General features: G+C 39.3%; 1 protein-coding gene and 1 long non-coding RNA gene across 3 annotated transcripts in view; one reads left to right on the top strand and one right to left on the bottom strand.

Moving 5' to 3' along the window:
* The first annotated feature begins 58 nt into the window (after positions 1 to 58).
* On the top strand, positions 59 to 14,956 carry pmf1 (polyamine modulated factor 1). 2 transcript variants are annotated; one of them, XM_062965452.1, is made up of 7 exons: positions 59 to 250; positions 1,806 to 1,911; positions 3,781 to 3,881; positions 6,442 to 6,637; positions 12,287 to 12,325; positions 12,408 to 12,468; positions 14,740 to 14,956. In XM_062965452.1, the coding sequence occupies exons 1-7, from the start codon at positions 111 to 113 to the stop codon at positions 14,814 to 14,816; spliced, it is 720 nt and encodes a 239-aa protein (XP_062821522.1). In that variant the 5' UTR covers positions 59 to 110; the 3' UTR covers positions 14,817 to 14,956. The 2 variants fall into 2 exon arrangements, with proteins under 2 accessions (XP_062821522.1, XP_062821523.1); XM_062965453.1 differs by lacking the exons at positions 12,287 to 12,325; positions 12,408 to 12,468; positions 14,740 to 14,956 and adding an exon at positions 8,968 to 9,169 and having other exon boundaries at positions 65 to 250.
* Positions 9,439 to 15,919, bottom strand: part of LOC134294424 (uncharacterized) — a 27,155-nt gene continuing 20,674 nt past the window's right edge. Inside the window, exon 4 of the long non-coding RNA XR_010001333.1 lies at positions 9,439 to 11,150. This is a non-coding gene — a long non-coding RNA (uncharacterized LOC134294424). The remainder of the gene's footprint in view (positions 11,151 to 15,919) is intronic.

Here is a 15,919-nt window from a genome sequence, read left to right as displayed (position 1 = left end):
GGGGCGTGGCAGGGGCGCTGATTGGCGCAGAGGGCGGCCTCCTCATCCAATGAGGAGCGAGGGGGCGTGGCTGGGGCGCGGGGTTTGAATCTGCGCTCGGGCGGGCCAAGATGGCGGCGGAGGCGGCGGCGGCGGCGAAGGAGGCCGAGGCCGGAGCCGCGTCTTCGGGCCCGGAAGGCGTCCGCCCCGGCCGGGAAGGGGTCCTGGACTTCGTCGTCGACTGCGCCCTCCGCACCACCGAGCCCGGAATGTGAGTGCGCCCGCCTCGGGGGGAAGTCTCGTAGGCCTGGCTCAGGCCGCCCCTGAGGGGGAAGGAAGTCTCGCGAGATTTGCATTCTCCATACAACAACATTGCTGGGGGTTACAATGGATATAAAACAATCTACAAAACAACAATTCATATAAAACAGATACCATTACAAAATAAAATCACATTATATAAAATTTTAAGCCTGTCCAAGATTAGAATCGTTTCTAATCCATATATTATTATATTAGCCTGGATCCTGGGGGAGTTTTGGGAGAATTAACCCCAGGATCTTGGCTTAATTCTCCCCAAACTCCCCCAGTATTCCCAGTTGGCCATGTGTGGTCTCTGTGCCACGTTTGGTCCAGATCCGTCATCTGCTGGGTTCAGGGCTGTCTTGATAAGGGTGAACTGCAACTCCCATAGGTCCATGTCAATCACCCCAAAGTCCACCAATAGGCAAAGCTGGACATGTTGGGTCAGTGTGCCAAGTTTGGTCCAGATCCGTCATCTGCTGGGTTCAGGGCTCTCTTGATAAGGGTGAACTGCAACTCCCATAGGCCCATGTCAATCACCCCAAAGTCCACCAATAGGCAAAGCTGGACATGTTGGGTCAGTGTGCCAAGTTTGGTCCAGATCCGTCATCTGCTGGGTTCAGGGCTCTCTTGATAAGGGTGAACTGCAACTCCCATAGGCCCATGTCAATCACCCCAAAGTCCACCAATAGGCAAAGCTGGACATGTTGGGTCAGTGTGCCAAGTTTGGTCCAGATCCGTCATCTGCTGGGTTCAGGGCTCTCTTGATAAGGGTGAACTGCAACTCCCATAGGCCCATGTCAATCACCCCAAAGTCCACCAATAGGCAAAGCTGGACATGTTGGGTCAGTGTGCCAAGTTTGGTCCAGATCCGTCATCTGCTGGGTTCAGGGCTCTCTTGATAAGGGTGAACTGCAACTCCCATAGGCCCATGTCAATCACCCCAAAGTCCACCAATAGGCAAAGCTGGACATGTTGGGTCAGTGTGCCAAGTTTGGTCCAGATCCGTCATCTGCTGGGTTCAGGGCTCTCTTGATAAGGGTGAACTGCAACTCCCATAGGCCCATGTTAATCACCCCAAATTCCACCAATATGCAAAGTTGGGTCTGTGTGCCACGTTTGGTCCAGATCCATCACTTGCTGGGTTCAGGGCTCTCTGAATATGGGTGAACTACAACTCCCATAGGCCCATGTCAATCACCCCAAATTCCACCAATATGCAAAGTTGGGTCCAGATCCGTCACAGGTGGGGTTCAGAGGGCTCACGGAATACAAGTGAACTATATCTCCCAGAGATATTATTATTATTATTATTATTATTATTATTATTTTATTCTTATACCCCACCCCATCTCCCCGAAGGGACTCGGGGCGGCTTACATGAGGTGTAAAAGCTGTGATCAAGGGAAGGGCCTCCTCTCTGCGCAGGGGATGGGGGTACTCAATAATAATAATAATAATACTTCTTACCTGCCTCTCCTTGTTTCTCATGCATTTCCTCCCCTTTTTGTTGCTCTTGAAAGGAAGCACCTGTTTGCCAAGTCCTTCCGGCACCACTACAAGGCCCAGCGTCGCCTCACAAGGTGTGTTTATGATCGGTTTCTGGCCCGGTTTCAAAGCTGTGTCAAGGTAAGAAACACAACCACATTAATCTTCATTAAGCTGTGGAAAGGCCAGCCCATGCTGCACAAGTTTCATATATATATTCACTCTTTTTATATATATATATATATATATATATATATATATATATATATATATATATATAATAAATATATATAAGGATATATATATATATATATACACACACACACACATATATATATAGTATCTCATATATGACTAATATATCATGTATATATATCATAGCAATATTATATATATAATAGATATAGTATTGTTTGTATATCAATTATGGATATATGCATATAAATAATAAATGCTATATATTATAAGTTGTCTCATATCCAATGTATACAATATATATATCTAATATTAGAGACATTATATATTAAATATATATATAATAGATATTGTTTTTATATCTATTACATAAATATAATATATATAGTATCTCATTAAAGTAATATACACAATGTCTATCTCATATAATATCTCTATTTATTATAAATAATATTTATTATAAAGGGTGTCCATAAAGTCTCTTCACCATTTAAATGGTAAAGAGACTTTAAGGGTAGTTGTATATTTATCTAATATTATATAATGTTGGATATTCTATAGTATTCGATGTTATAATAGGCGTAGATATATTATATAATATTATATAATGTTAGATATATAGTATTCAATATTATATTAGGCATAGAGATATTATATAATATTAGATATATATGATATTCTTTTTTGTGGCTTTATTTTTTATTTTTTTTAAATATATTTTTAATTGAAGTTTTACCTTATAAGATAAATTAACATCGAAAGAGTAAGAACATTTGATTGTATAGAAAGTAGAAAAACAGAGATTAAAAAAGGATCAAAAAGCGAGAGAAAAAACCAAAAACAAAGCTAGTGTCCATATTTATGTAAAATAAAAAAATAAATAAATCTGAACAAATGGCGATATAAAAATGCAGAAGTACTTGGCAAAGAAACACACCAAAAAGCAAAAGCCAAAAGCTATATATATATATATATATACACAGTAGAGTCTCACTTATCCAACATAAACGGGCCAGCAGAACGTTGGATAAGTGAATATGTTGGATAATAAGGAGGGATTAAGGATAACCCTATTAAACATCAAATTAAGTTATGATTTTACAAATTAAGCACAAAACATCATGTTAGACAACAAATTTGGCAGAAAAAGTAGTTCAATACACAGTAATGCTATGTAGTAATTACTGTATTTATGAATTTAGCACCAAAATATCAATGAAAGCATTGACTACAAAAATGCGTTGGATAATCCAGATCGTTGGATAAGCGAGACTCTACTGTGTGTGTGTGTGTGTGTATGTATATATATATATATATATATTGTTTATATATCTATTATATATAGAGATAGATAAGATATTGTATATTACATAATATTTGATATCATATAAAGATATAGATATATCTAATACATCAGGTAGTTATGAACTGATTGTAATATGACTGAAATTGCTCCTGGATTATGATTTCGGGCCTTTGTGCAATGCTTTTAATAGTTTATTTAATTGATTGATATGTTATGTTTTTAATTATTTTTGTACTGATTTTTAAATAAGATGTATCTTGTATTTTGTATGTTTATGTTTCTTGTGGCCAATTTGGTAGCCGTTCTGAATCGCCTCCGGGGTGATGGTAGAGTGGCGTAAAAGGACAGGGAATTAAATATTGTGTAGAAGTATTAGCAGAGGCAGCAGAGACTGTGTCCTGTGGATGTGGCTTTTGAATTCTCCTTTTGAGGAGACCGAGGGTGAAAAGGATGCCGCTTCCCTTCTTCAGAACGGAGCTTATTTTCTTCCCTTTTTCTTTGGCAAAAAGAAGGAAATCCAGAACCTGAAGGAGGAAGGGAACCTTTCGATGCTCTTTGCCTCCCTGGACCGAATGGTGGAAGCAGCCAAGGGCAGGGAGAACCCCGCCTGGTAATTATCATTATTAGTCTGCCTGTGTAATAATAATAATAATAATAGTAATAATAATAATGGAATATTACAATCCTAGAGTTGGAAGGGACTCCCAAGGGCCATCCAGCCCAATGCCTTTAGGCTATAAAGGAACGACTCCATCCGATCCCTCCCAGCAGATGCCCATCCAACCTCTGCATCATAATACTAACAATAATAATGGAACCGTGCAATCCTAGAGTCCAATCTGCTTCTGCCACAAAGGCACCATTTGATCTCTCCTGACCGATGGCCATCATAATAATAATAATAATAATAATAATAATAATGGAATATTACAATCCTAGAGTTGGAAGGGACTCCCAAGGGCCATCCAGCCCAATGCCTTTAGGCTATAAAGGAACGACTCCATCCGATCCCTCCCAGCAGATGCCCATCCAACCTCTGCATCATAATACTAACAATAATAATGGAACCGTGCAATCCTAGAGTCCAATCTGCTTCTGCCACAAAGGCACCATTTGATCTCTCCTGACCGATGGCCATCATAATAATAATAATAATAATAATAATAATAATAATGGAATATTACAATCCTAGAGTTGGAAGGGACTCCCAAGGGCCATCCAGCCCAATGCCTTTAGGCTATAAAGGAACGACTCCATCCGATCCCTCCCAGCAGATGCCCATCCAACCTCTGCATCATAATACTAACAATAATAATGGAACCGTGCAATCCTAGAGTCCAATCTGCTTCTGCCACAAAGGCACCATTTGATCTCTCCTGACCGATGGCCATCATAATAATAATAATAATAATAATAATAATAATGGAATATTACAATCCTAGAGTTGGAAGGGACTCCCAAGGGCCATCCAGCCCAATGCCTTTAGGCTATAAAGGAACAACTCCATCCGATCCCTCCCAACAGATGCCCATCCAACCTCTGCATCATAATACTAACAATAATAATGGAACCGTGCAATCCTAGAGTCCAATCTGCTTCTGCCACAAAGGCACCATTTGATCTCTCCTGACCGATGGCCATCATAATAATAATAATAATAATAATAATAATAATAATGGAATATTACAATCCTAGAGTTGGAAGGGACTCCCAAGGGCCATCCAGCCCAATGCCTTTAGGCTATAAAGGAACGACTCCATCCGATCCCTCCCAACAGATGCCCATCCAACCTCTGCATCATAATACTAACAATAATAATGGAACCGTGCAATCCTAGAGTCCAATCTGCTTCTGCCACAAAGGCACCATTTGATCTCTCCTGACCGTAATAATAATAATAATAATAATAATAATAATAATGATGATGATGATGATGATGATGTTTGGATCATTGATGTTGCCATCCCAGGGGACAGTCACATTGACGAAAAAGAACAGGAAAAACTCAGCCGCTCTCAGGACCTCAATATAGAACTTCAAAGACTCTGGCAGAAACCAGTGCAGGTGGTCCCGGTGGTCATGGGCAGATTGGGTGCCGTGCCAAAAGATTATTATTATTATTATTATTATTATTATTGTTGCTCACAACCTCTGAGGATTCCTGCCATAGATGTGGGTGAAACATCAGGAGAGAATGTTTCTGGAACATGGCCAGACAGCCAGGAATACATACAACAATCCTATTATTATTATTATTATTATTATTATTATTATTATTATTATTATTATTATTTCTCACAACCTCTGAGGATGCCTGCCATAGATGTGGGCGAAACATCAGGAGAGAATACTTCTGGAACATGGCCAGACAGCCCGGAATACATACAACAATCCTATTATTATTATTATTATTATTATTATTATTATTATTATTATTATTATTTCTCACAACCTCTGAGGATGCCTGCCGTAGATGTGGGCGAAACATCAGGAGATAATACTTCTGGAACATGGCCAGACAGCCCGGAATACATACAACAATCCTATTATTATTATTATTATTATTATTATTATTATTATTATTATTATTATTTCTCACAACCTCTGAGGATGCCTGCCATAGATGTGGGCGAAACATCAGGAGAGAATACTTCTGGAACATGGCCAGACAGCCAGGAATACATACAACAATCCTATTATTATTATTATTATTATTATTATTATTATTATTATTATTATTATTTCTCACAACCTCTGAGGATGCCTGCCATAGATGTGGGCGAAACATCAGGAGAGAATACTTCTGGAACATGGCCAGACAGTCCGGAAAACATACAACAACAAGCTACATTTTATATTTTTATATTTCTAATACAACAACCCTGTCATCCTGGCCATGAAAGCCTTCAACAATAAAATGCAGTGGTTCTAATAAGTTAAGGTAATCCCATCCACTCCCTGTAATAAATAATAATAATAATAACAAAGAAGAAGATGAAGATGCTAGAGTTGGGAGGGACCCCCAAAGGGGCCGATCCAGTCCAACCTGCTTCTGCCTTAAAAGCAAGGACACCATCCGATCCCTCCCCACAGAAGGCCACCCATTCCCTGCCACCCGTGCTCCCTTCCTTGCTCTTGTCTGTCTGTCTGTCTCCCTGTCTGCCCTGCAGGCGCCCGTCTGGGGCCCCGGAGGCGGCCCTTCCTGCGGTGGTGTCCCCCTCCTTGGCGAAGCAGCGGAGCTTCCTGCGGGCGGCCCTGAAGAAGGCCCAGGCCCACAGCGCCCGACTGGCCCAAGCCGTGACCCGAGGGCGGCAGGAGATCCGCCAGATGCAGGAGGAGACACAGCAACACCGGGAACAATGGAAGGTGAGCGGGAAGCGGGGGGCGGGGGCTTCCTCTTCCGTTAGATCTTCATCTTCCAACTTCAAAGATGGAAAGATTGAGGGATCTCTGCCGAGCTTGGAGGGCCATCTTTCGGGAAGGATCAGACGGTGTCTTCTTGCTTGGCAACAAAAGGATTGGACTGGATGGCCCTTGGGGTCCCTTTCAACTTTAGAATAATAATAATAATAATAATAATAATAATAATAATAATAAAGACACTTATTCCTAGACACTTGGGAAGTGTTAGACTTGTGGTTTTGTGAAACGAAATCCAGCATGTCTATCTTGTTTGCTGTGTCATAATAATAATAATAATAATAATAATAATAATAATAATAATAATAATAATAATGGAAACAATAGACATTGGCAAAATTATGATCTGCCAACTGCAAAAGGCCACCCTGCTGGGATCTGCGCGCATCATCCGAAAATACATCACACAGTCCTAGACACTTGGGAAGAGTTCAACTTGCGATTTTGTGAAACGAAATCCAGCATGTCTATCTTGTTTGCTGTGTCATAATAATAATAATAATAATAATAATAATAATAATAATAATAATAATACATCACACAGTCCTAGACACTTGGGAAGAGTTCAACTTGCGATTTTGTGAAACGAAATCCAGCATGTCTATCTTGTTTGCTGTGTCATAATAATAATAATAATAATACATCACACAGTCCTAGACACTTGGGAAGTGTTCGACTTGTGGTTTTGTGAAACGAAATCCAGCATGTCTATCTTGTTTGCTGTGTCATAATAATAATAATAATAATAATAATAATAATAATAATAATAATAAAGACACTTATTCCTAGACACTTGGGAAGTGTTGGACTTGTGATTTTGTGAAACGACATCCAGCATGTCTATCTTGTTTGCTGTGTCATAATAATAATAATAATAATAATAATAATAATAATAATAATAATAAAGACACTTATTCCTAGACACTTGGGAAGTGTTGGACTTGTGATTTTGTGAAACGACATCCAGCATGTCTATCTTGTTTGCTGTGTCATCATAATAATAATAATAATAATAATAATAATAATAATAATAATAATAAAGACACTTATTCCTAGACACTTGGGAAGTGTTGGACTTGTGATTTTGTGAAACGACATCCAGCATGTCTATCTTGTTTGCTGTGTCATAATAATAATAATAATAATACCATAGAATTCTATGGAAATAATAATAGACCAAATAGTAATAATACCATAAAATTCTATGGTAGTATTAATAATAGAAATAATAAAATAATAATAATAATAATAATAATAATAATAATAATAATACCATAGAATTCTATGGAAATAATAATAGATCAAATAGTAATAATATCATAAAATTCTATGGTAATATTAATAATAGAAATAATAAAATAATAATAATAATACCATAGAATTCTATGGAAATAATAATAGACCAAATAGTAATAATACCATAAAATTCTATGGTAATATTAATAATAGAAATAATAAAATAATAATAATAATACCATAGAATTCTATGGAAATAATAATAGATCAAATAGTAATAATACCATAAAATTCTATGGTAGTATTAATAATAGAAATAATAAAATAATAATAATAATAATAATACTATAGAATTCTATGGAAATAATAATAGATCAAATAGTAATAATACCATAAAATTCTATGGTAGTATTAATAATAGAAATAATAAAATAATAATAATAATAATAATACCATAGAATTCTATGGAAATAATAATAGATCAAATAGTAATAATATCATAAAATTCTATGGTAGTATTAATAATAGAAATAATAAAATAATAATAATAATAATAATAATACCATAGAATTCTATGGAAATAATAATAGATCAAATAGTAATAATATCATAAAATTCTATGGTAGTATTAATAATAGAAATAATAAAATAATAATAATAATAATAATAATAATAATACCATAGAATTCTATGGAAATAATAATAGATCAAATAGTAATAATATCATAAAATTCTATGGTAGTAATAATAAAATAGTAATAATAATAATCAGAGGCTGGATGGTCATCTGTTGGGAGAGAACTCATTGTACCTTTCTTTATGGCAGAAGGAGGTTGGGCTGGATGGCCTTTTGGGGTCCCTTCCAAGTCTAGGATCCTATTACTACTACTACTACTACTACTACTATTATTATTAAGCAAAGGCTGGCTGGCCCTTTGTGGGGAGGGGTCACCTGCTGCTTTTCTCAATGGCGTAAAGAACGGGGTGAGTCTGGCTGTCCTCTGAGGGTCCCTCCCTTCCGCCTCTTTCCTTCCTTTCAGGCCATTGCAGCTGAAGGCCGGCAGAGAGTGAATGCCTTGGAGGAAGTCTCTTGAATGCCATGGATCTCAATGGCTCCTTGGACAGGAAGTCCAAAGGAACGGCATCCCTTGACCGCCTCTCTCTTTGGGGCACTGGGGGCGGGACTTCCTGTGGGGTCTCTACGGATGATTGGCATGTAAATAAAAGAGTGGTTGCAACTTCTGCCAAGCCTCTTGATGGGTTTCAGAAACATGTATTTTCTATTACGAGATGTTATATTATTGTGATACGATACCGATTGGGACCCAAGGGCGCTTGTAAGAATACAGTAGAGTCTCACTCATCCAAGCTAAACGGGCCGGCAGAAGCTTGGATAAGCGAATATCTTGGATAATAAGGAGGGATTAAGGAGAAGCCTATTAAACATCAAATTAGGTGATGATTTTACAAATTAAGCACCAAAACACCATGTTGTACAACAAATTGGACAGAAAAAGTAGTTCAATAGGCAGTCATGTTATGTTGTAATTACTGTATTTACGAATTTAGTACCAAAATATCACGATATATTGAAAACATTGACTACAAAAATGGCTTGGATAATCCAGAAGCTTGGATAAGCGAGGCTTGGATAAGTGAGACTCTACTGTATATATAAAACCTCCCTTGCCGAGTTTCCAAGAGACCTCACAACCTCTGAGGATGCCTGCCATAGATGTGGGCGAAACGTCAGGAGAGAATGCTTCTGGAACATGGCCACACAGCCCGAAAGACACACAACAACCCTGTGATCCCGGCCATGAAAGCCTATTAAGGGATTAAGGAGAAGCCTATTAAACATCAAATTAGGTTATGATTTTACAAATTAAGCACCAAAACATCATGTTATGCAACAAATTGGACAGAAAAGGTAGTTCAATACGCAGTCATGTTATGTTGTAATTACTGTATTTACGAATTTAGCACCAAAATATCACGATATATTGAAAACATTGACTACCAAAATGGCTTGGATTATCCAGAGGCTTGGATAAGTGAGGCTTGGATTAGTGAGACTCTACTGTAATAATCTATATCGATATCTATATATATAAAAGAGTGATGGCATCAGGGCAGCGGACAAAACTACAGGCCCCCCAACCTCGAAATTTGACAACACAACCCATCATTCACGCCTCTAGGTTGATACAACAAAAAGAAAAGAAAAAATAAAGTCCTAATTACAGGGAGAGGAATAATAGTTTTTATCCAATTGCTGCCACTTAGAAGGCTAAGCTCCACCCACTTGGTAGCCTAGCAACCCACTCAGCCCAGGGGACCCTTGACCTTAACTACCACCAATTCCTCAATACTTTATTTCCCATACCACCAGACTTCGCCACAGCATCCCAAGAGGAAGCCATTAGACCCAATGCCATCAAAGCCAGAATCAGAAAGTTGACGACAGATCCCAAGTGTAGACTCTGCAAGGAAGCAGACAAAACGACAGGCCACGTCCTCAGCTTCTGCAAGAAGATTGCGCAGACAAACTACAAGCAGATGCTGCCGGCCTGTTCATGTTGTATAAGTGAGACTACTGCACAACGAGGAACTGTTGTATATATATTTAATGCCAAGAATGGATCCCGAATGGTTTCCTGGTATTTGCCTCTCCTCCTCTTGTGGCTTCTGCTGGGCATCTGCTCCCAATTTGGGGGGGAAATGTTGTCCTTTGAGAAAGATCCGCTTTGGCAAGCCAGGCCTGCTTTCATGGCTCCCTAAATGCGGGTCTGAAGGCCAAGTCCCGGGCTTCTCCTTCCGCCCAAAATGCCAGGTTCACGAGCCAGGCCAGGGCGGCTTCTAATTGCAGGCGGAGAGGCCTTTGGCTTCCCAAACCCCTGATTGGGACCCTTATTGCGCCCCATGCGTGCGTCACAAGGCCTGTCTTTCTTTCCGACCGTTCTTTCCCGGCCAAGCCGAGATTGGGGGTCTGCTGCTTCCAAGCCCCACAATTGCAGGTTCCTCCTCCTCCAAAATAGCCTCTGGCCTCAACTTTGGGTCGTTTTCTCCATCCGGAGAGTATAAAGGGGGTTCCCAAAGAGGGACCAAGCAAAGAGGAAGAGAAGAGAGACCGAGAAAGACCCCAGACTCACCATGAAGACCCTCATCCTCGTGGCCCTCCTGGCCCTGGCTGCGCTCGGCCACACAGGTAAGGAGCCTTTCCCTAGATAGACATTGATATCATTATTATTATTATTTTATTATTATGACACAGCAAACGAGATAGATATGCTGGATTTCATATATTACTATATTATTATTATTATTATTTGTGGGGTTATTATTATTGTATTACAATAGAATTTAAAACCGCAAAGAATACACACATTAAAATGGAATTAAAAACTATGAACAATATTGAAAATAAACATGTTAAAGCCAATTAAATGGGGTGTGGCCCTCGCTTTGGGTTTTCGTGTTTTAATTGGATATTATTATTGACACAAAGACATAGACAAACATGATAGACATGCTGGATTTCGTATCACAAAATCACAAGTCGAACACTTCCCAAGTGTCTAGGACTGTGTTGTGTAATATTATTATTATTATCATTATTATTATTATTAAGACACAGCAAACAAGATAGATATGCTGGATTTCGTATCACAAAATCACAAGTCAAACACTTCCCAAGTGTCTAGGACTGTGTTGTGTAATATTATTATTATTATTATTATTATTATTATTATTATTATTATTATTTTATTAAGACACAGCAAACAAGATAGATATGCTGGATTTCGTATCACAAAATCACAAGTCAAACACTTCCCAAGTGTCTATGACTGTGTGATGCATTATTATTATTATTATTATTATTATTATTATTATTGACACAAAGACATAGTATGACACAGCAAACGAGATTTATATGCTGGATTTCATATATTACTATATTATTATTATTAGTAGTAGGGTTATTATTATTGTATTACAATAGAATTTAAAACTGCAAAAAATACAAACATTAAAATGGAATTAAAAACTATGAACAATATTGAAAATAAACATGTTAAAACTAATTAAATGGGGTGTGGCCCTCACTTTGGTAGTGTTTTAATTGGATATTATTATTGACACAAAGACATACACAAACAAGATAGATATGCTGGATTTCATATCACAAAATCACAAGTCGAACACTTCCCAAGTGTCTAGGACTGTGTGATGTATTTTCGGATGATGCTGCAGATCCCAGTAGGGTGGCCTTTTATTTAATAATAAATAATAATAATTTATTATTGTTGTTGATATTATTATTGTTATGTAGCTCATTGCTTTCCTTTTTTTTTCCAGAGGCTCATTCAGATGCTGACAACTCTCACGACTCTGAAGGTTAGTTCAGCCCTTTGTTCGACGACGACTATTATTATTATTTAGACATATTTATTTACTTGTTTACTTCCCCCCTCTGCAGCCTTTGTCTCCAAGCGGGAAAGTGCTGAAGTGGTCAAGCGGCTCAAGCAGAACTACGGCAGGTAAAGGCTATAATTATTTTTAAAGGTCTTTTTAGGGATTTTAATAGACGTTTAATGGTGTCAAGTGTGTGTTTTATTAATTTATTTATTTATTTGCAGCACTTTTACCCCGCCTTTCTCACCCAAGGGGACTCAAGGCAGCTTACAATAAATAGGCAAAAATTCAATGCCTGCAAACAATACACTAAACAACAGTTCATATAAAAACAACGTAACATTACAGAATAAAAACACATTATACAAAATTTAAAACCTATCCGAGTTAAAACCCATTTGTCCAAAATCCTCATACATAAATCTTAGTCCAGACTATGTGAAATCAGTATTCTCATTCATTAAATGTTTGCGTGTTTTAACGCTTTCTTTCTTTCTTTCTTTCTTTCTTTCTTTCTTTCTTTCTTTCTTTCTTTCTTTCTTTCTTTCTTTCTTTCTTTCTTTCTTTCTTTCTTCCTTCCTTCCTTCCTTCCTTCCTTCCTTCCTTCCTTCCTTCCTTCCTTCCTTCCTTCCTTCCTTCCTTCCTTCCTTCCTTCCTTTCTTTCTTTCTTTCTTTCTACCTGTCTGTATCTTAGGGAGTTGGACTGGATGGCATTGGGGTCTCTTCCAACTCTGTCAATCAATCAATCTATCTATCTATCTATCTATCTATCTATCTATCTATCTATCTATCTATCTATCTATCTATCTATCTATCTATCTATCTTACCCGTGTATCTATCTTTGTGTCCATGGTTGGTCTATCTATCTATCTATCTATCTATCTATCTATCTATCTATCTATCTATCTATCTATCTATACATCTATACACATGATAAAAGTGAAAGTCTGTCAGTGTGTATATGGCAGTAGTTCCCACGAAGCAGGAGACACCCAGGCCCTGCCCTGGAAGGACCTTGCAGGTCATGGAGAGCGCCATGGACATGTCCAAGAGCCCTGCCCGTGTCCTCCACAGACACCAGACTGAAGGGAAGGCTTTCCGTTGGGGACAATTTTCTATTTTTCCTCCACCAAAGACACCTCCCAGGGTTCCTTTCTCTCTCCATGGGTGTGGAATTTGCATGACTCCGCCCCCTGCCTCTCCCTTAACCCTTTCCTATGGCACACAGCACTGCAGACTCACTCAACCAGAGAAATCAGCCATAGCAGAGCATTTGATGAACCAGCCTGGACACAGCATATTATTTGAGAACACAGACATGCTTGACCACTCCAACAACTATCATGTCAGACGACACAGAGAAGCCATTGACATCCACAAGAAGCATGTGGACAACTTCAACAGAAAGGAAGAAACCATGAAAATGAACAAAATCTGGCCACCAGTATTAAAAAAAACTCAAAAATCAAAACAATAGATGGGAACCAACATTCTGAGGGCTTGACTGAACAAAGGATGCCCCCAGGCAAGAGACAAAACCTTTCCAATGCTAATTAGGGTGATTAACTGAAACATTAATGCTGGCTTCCCAGTGACAAAGGATTCTCGCCACACCCTGGACTCTCCACAGATATATATTCTTTCCTTTCCTTACTTAGTTTCTCCATACCTCACAACCTCTGAGGATGCCTGCCATAGATGTGGGCGAAACGTCAGGAGAGAATACTTCTGGAACATGGCCACACAGCCCGAAAGACATACAACAACCCAATAAATAAGATGGTGTAGTGGACTGAGTGACTTGAAGGTTGGGTTGCTGACCTGAAAGCTGCCAGGTTCGAATCCCACCTGGGGAGAGTGTGGATGAGCTCCCTCTATCAGCTCCAGCTCCATGCGGGGACATGAGAGAAGCCTCCCACAAGGATGGTAAAAACATCAAAACATCCGGGCAGAGTCCCCTGGGCAACGTCCTTGCAGACGGCCAATTCTCTCACTCCAGAAGCAACTCCGGTTGCTCCTGACACGAAAAAACAAAAAAAAAGTTAAAACACATTGCAATACAAACACAGTAAAATCAGCAGTAATAATAATAATAATAATAATAATAATAGTAATAATAGCTTCTTGGCCATTAACTCTTTCCACACTATGGTACATTCTGGATGATGCAATCAGTTGCAATACAAGCATGGCACAAATTGCATTTATCAATACACAAATCCCACATTAACACACGGACAATGGACCGGGACCAAACTCGGCACAGAGAAGCCCCCTGACCACCTGAACATACTGCCGGGCTTTGTGGGAAGTGGGTTTTTCTAGACCTTCTAACTGTATGTTCAGTTTGGTTCTGGCACGGTCAATGAAGGGTGTGCTTCCTTCCCCCTGGCAGGTGGTCCCAGCATCAGGTGGCCTTGGTGCCGGCCACGCGTGACCCGTGGGAGGCCCACCGAGAGGTGTGTGAGCTGAACCCCTCCTGCGACGAGCTGGCCGACCAGGTGGGCTTCCAGGAGGCCTATCGCCGCTTCTACGGACCCCTCTGAGCTGCGGTCAGGGCTTCCGCCCGGCCTGTTGAAACGCAGGGAACGGTCAATAAAAGGCGCATCAAATGGTGTTTGGTTTTTTGCCCTGGGTGCCCCACTTCCTCCTCCTCTGGTTGACCATAGTGATTCATCCCCCTTAGCAAAAAGGAAGGGATGGTCTAGGTGACCTTTGGGGACCCCACCCCCTATTCTAATGGAATATACACAGATTCCTTTCTGGATTCTGGACTCGATGGATGGACACCTTGAATTAGTTCTCTTAAATTATAATGATTAGGGTTCAACAGAAAGGAGGAAACCATGATGAAAATGAACACAGTGTTGTCGATGTGGGCGAAACGTCAGGAGAGAATACTTCTGGAACATGGCCACACAGCCCGAAAGACATACAACAACCAAAATGAACAAAATCTGGATACCAGGATTAAAAAACTCAAAAATCAGAACAATAAATAAAAAGCAACACTCTGAAAACAGAGGATTTCCAGACATGAATCAACCAAGGGCAGTTAACGACTCTAAACAAAGGATGCCCCAGAGTCAGGAAGAAGACAGCAGATAAGCTTTTCAATGATCATTAAGGTGATTAACTACAACATTCACACTGACCTCTCTCACCCTAGACTTCCCACAGATATATATTAACCTCTTTGCTTAGTTTTCTCCATACCTCACAACCTCTGAGGATGCCTGCCATAGATGTGGGTGAAACGTCAGGAGAGAATGCTTCTGGAACATGACCAGACTGCCCGGAAAACACACAACAACCCTATAATGATTAATTCCACCTGGCAGGAAGGAGGGACACTTTTAATTGATTTTATTTCTATAACATAATAATAAAATAATAATAATAATATCAGGACCTCAAGATTGAACTTCAAAAACTCTGGCAGAAACCAGTGCAGGTGGTCCCGGTGGTGATGGGCACACTGGGTGCCGTGCCAAAAGATCTCAGCCGGCATTTGGAAACAATAGACATTGACAAAATCACGATCTGTCAACTGCAAAAGGCCACCCGACTGGGAT

This window comes from Anolis carolinensis, unplaced genomic scaffold (assembly GCF_035594765.1).
Source record: "Anolis carolinensis isolate JA03-04 unplaced genomic scaffold, rAnoCar3.1.pri scaffold_14, whole genome shotgun sequence".
Taxonomy (NCBI): Eukaryota; Metazoa; Chordata; class Lepidosauria; order Squamata; family Dactyloidae; genus Anolis; species Anolis carolinensis.
This window is presented reverse-complemented; position numbering and strand designations above follow the sequence as displayed.

Excerpts from the sequence above, each read along its gene's own strand:
- pmf1 (XM_062965452.1), top strand. The coding sequence starts at position 111 with ATGGCGGCGGAGGCGGCGGCGGCGGCGAAGGAGGCCGAGGCCGGAGCC. Across the intron at positions 1,912-3,780 it reads GGTTTCAAAGCTGTGTCAAG|AAGGAAATCCAGAACCTGAA; the intron begins GTAAGAAACACA and ends TTTGGCAAAAAG. Across the intron at positions 3,882-6,441 it reads GGCAGGGAGAACCCCGCCTG|GCGCCCGTCTGGGGCCCCGG; the intron begins GTAATTATCATT and ends TCTGCCCTGCAG.